Here is a 3,023-nt window from a genome sequence, read left to right on the forward strand (position 1 = left end):
ATGGAAAGCCTCATAAAGAAATATGGCATCATACATAAAGTAGCCACGGCCTATCACCCACGAACGAATGGCCAAGCCGAGGTTTCTAATCAGGAGATCAAGCGCGTCTTGGAAAAGATTGTGAAACCTAATAGAAAAAATTGAAGTGCTAAGCTTCCCGATGTGCTTTGGGCCTACCGAACGGCGTACAAGACGCCAATTAGCATGAGCGCCTTTCGGTTGGTATATGGCAAAGATTGCCACTTACCGGTGGAGGTAGAGCATAAAGCATATTGGGCCATCAAAGAGTGCAATCCAAGTTTGGGAAGGGCCGGAATTGAGAGAAAGCTACAATTAGTGGAATTGGAGTGTTTGAGATTAGAAGCCTATGAGAACTCTAGACTTTACAAAGAAAAGATGAAAGTCGTACATGACAAGAACATAAGAAGAGGAAAATTTAGAGCCCGCGAACTAGTCCTTCTCTACAATTCAAGATTAAGATTGTTGCCGGGAAAACTAAGGTCAAGATTGGAAGGACCTTATCGGGTAGAGAAGGCGGAACCGTATGGGGTCTATCATTTGCGCCATCCTTCAAGCACTGACATCTTCAAGGTTAATGGGCATCGTCTAAAGTTGTATCATGGTGAAAAAATGAAACGCAACAAGGAAATTGAGATATTCCTTTTGGAAGATGCACCTCATGGCAAAGAGAATTGAGCTAGTGACCGTCCAACTTAAGGACATTAAACAAAAGTGCTAGGTGGGAGACACCCCACCATGGTGAGATCTACCTTTTTGTCTTTCTTGTATATAGTTCTTGAACCCTTTGATGATTTATGATTACTTAGCTATAGAATTGTTTGGATAGATTTGATTTTGGTTGCATTAGATAAGTTGTTCATGAAGATGTGCATTTGATTTTAAGTAGGTGGATAGATAGTATGGAGAAGAACACCCCACTTTTAGGTACTGCATGGAGTTCTGGGTGTTTTTGTTCCCTTCAGCTTGCTTCCCTACTGAATTTGTGATAAAAATGCATTTCTTCATGCCTATGAAAAAAAATAAGAAGAAGGGGACTCCATGCATGGGCGTGCTAGACGCGTCCGCGTCGATGGCCCTTGCAACTCCTGGTACAAAACTCCAGAGAGTTATGCGAGAATTGAGCCAGCACTGAGCCCCACGCTTGACACCACTCAAGCGTGCACGCACATGGCGCGTACGCGTCCATGACTCTGAGTGCGCAGCCCACATGTCTACGTGGCCGACACGTACGCGTCGATGGCGCCACCTGCACTCCTAGTTCATTTTTCCAGAGAGTTAGGCAAACTACGAGCTGACACTATGCCCTATTCCTAACCTAGCTCACGCGTGCGCGCACCTGGCGCATATGCGTCCTTCTACTAATTTGCGAATCGATGCGTAAGCGTGCATGACGCGTCTACGTCGATCGCACAACTCCAAATCTTGGTACATTTTTCCCGATATTTGCACAACCATTGCGCCCACACTGTGCTGGGAGCACAACTCCCACCGACGCGCAGGCGTACATGCCACTTACACGTCCATCTGCTCTCTGCCAATCCACGAGTGCATGCACTGTCCGTGTACGCGTCAATCCTATTGCTTCCCACTCTTAGTACCCAATCCAGAGAGTTGCGCGAGTTTCATGCTCTGTGCCACTAGCACAACCACCCTCACGCGTGTGCGCTACTTGCGCGTGCACGTCCATCCCTCTTCTACTGCCCACGCGTACGCGTGGGCGATGCTTTTGTGTCCCTGCTGTCTTCTACCCATCCACGCGTACGCATGGATGGCGCACGCGCATCGATGCTATGACGCAGAAAACACCACAGCGTGCCTGTTTTCAAATCATTCCCATCTTCTTTCCACTTCCATCTTACTTCTCTATTCATTCAACCACTTCTACCACCCTTTTCTCAACCCCTCTTACTAGCAGCACTGATCACCGACGACCACCACTTCCGGTGGTCCCACACTCTTCTCTCTCCTCTCTTTCCCCTTTTTTCTTCTCCACTTTCCTTGTTAGTTAGCTTCTTATTCATGCTTACTTGTTTGTTTGCTTTTTCTTTTCTTTCGCTATTTTTCATGGGTGTTGAGGGTAGAGATTTCTCTTGCATTAGTGGGTTAACTTCTTGTATTTGATTTCCTTACACTATGTGGTGCTCTATGATGATTGATAATGCTTTGTGGGATGCTCTATTTTTACTTTTCCTCCATTTGTATGTTGCTTAAGGGTTGCACACCAAGTGTTTGATGAAAGAGGCATATGAGTTTTTGTTTCAAATTTGACCTAATGCTTTCCACTTAGTGTTCCTCCTCACTCACTTGCTTACTCCTATGTGCATTGAGCCTATTACTCTTCCTGTTTCATATTTACATGCTCACCCCTTATGACTTGCTTCTTGATCATTGATGTTTGAGTGTATGCTTCTCATGCCTCTTATTTGTATGCTTATACCACTCTTGCATCACATGCTAGTGACTTGCCATTGTTCCTATTGTTGTCCTAGTTACATGTTGCAGCTATCATGTATTTAAGACACTATTCTTATATGGCCTTCTTTCCCACTTGCATTTTCACCATTTATGAGTGTTCCTTTGAATTTCATGTCTCTTTCTTTTTCCCTTTCATAGGATGGTCATAAAAAAGGATAAGGGAAAGGCACCAAAGAAACAGCCTTCCAAAAAGGCACCTCAAGGATCCACCAACAAGGCACACCAAGCACCAAAAGCTAAGCCCCTCCTCAAGAAGGCAAGGAGCATCGTTAATATTGATGCACTAGAGAAGGATAATCATGCGAGGGATCCAACTAAGTTCCCTAACCGATACTGTGAGCTCGTCTACCCCATGATAATTGAAAAAAACTATCACACGGAGCCTTTTCTTGCCCCTTTGGCTCATGTTGTTCTGTTTGTGATACCCCGCATCGAGCGGCGGCAGTAGGGGTTTCTCATGAGACAACCGCAGGAGGCCAACTTATCTTGGGTGGTGGAGTTCTACTCCAACTACCACTCACCTTCTC

General features: G+C 45.4%; 1 protein-coding gene across 1 annotated transcript; it reads left to right on the forward strand.

Moving 5' to 3' along the window:
• Nucleotides 1–204: 204 nt before the first annotated feature.
• On the forward strand, nt 205–696 carry LOC107484938 (uncharacterized). Its single transcript, XM_016105491.1, has one exon. The coding sequence runs from the start codon at nt 205–207 to the stop codon at nt 694–696; it is 492 nt and encodes a 163-aa protein (XP_015960977.1).
• The last annotated feature ends 2,327 nt before the right edge of the window (nt 697–3,023 follow it).

This window comes from Arachis duranensis, chromosome 4, assembly GCF_000817695.3.
Source record: "Arachis duranensis cultivar V14167 chromosome 4, aradu.V14167.gnm2.J7QH, whole genome shotgun sequence".
NCBI lineage: Eukaryota > Viridiplantae > Streptophyta > Magnoliopsida > Fabales > Fabaceae > Arachis > Arachis duranensis.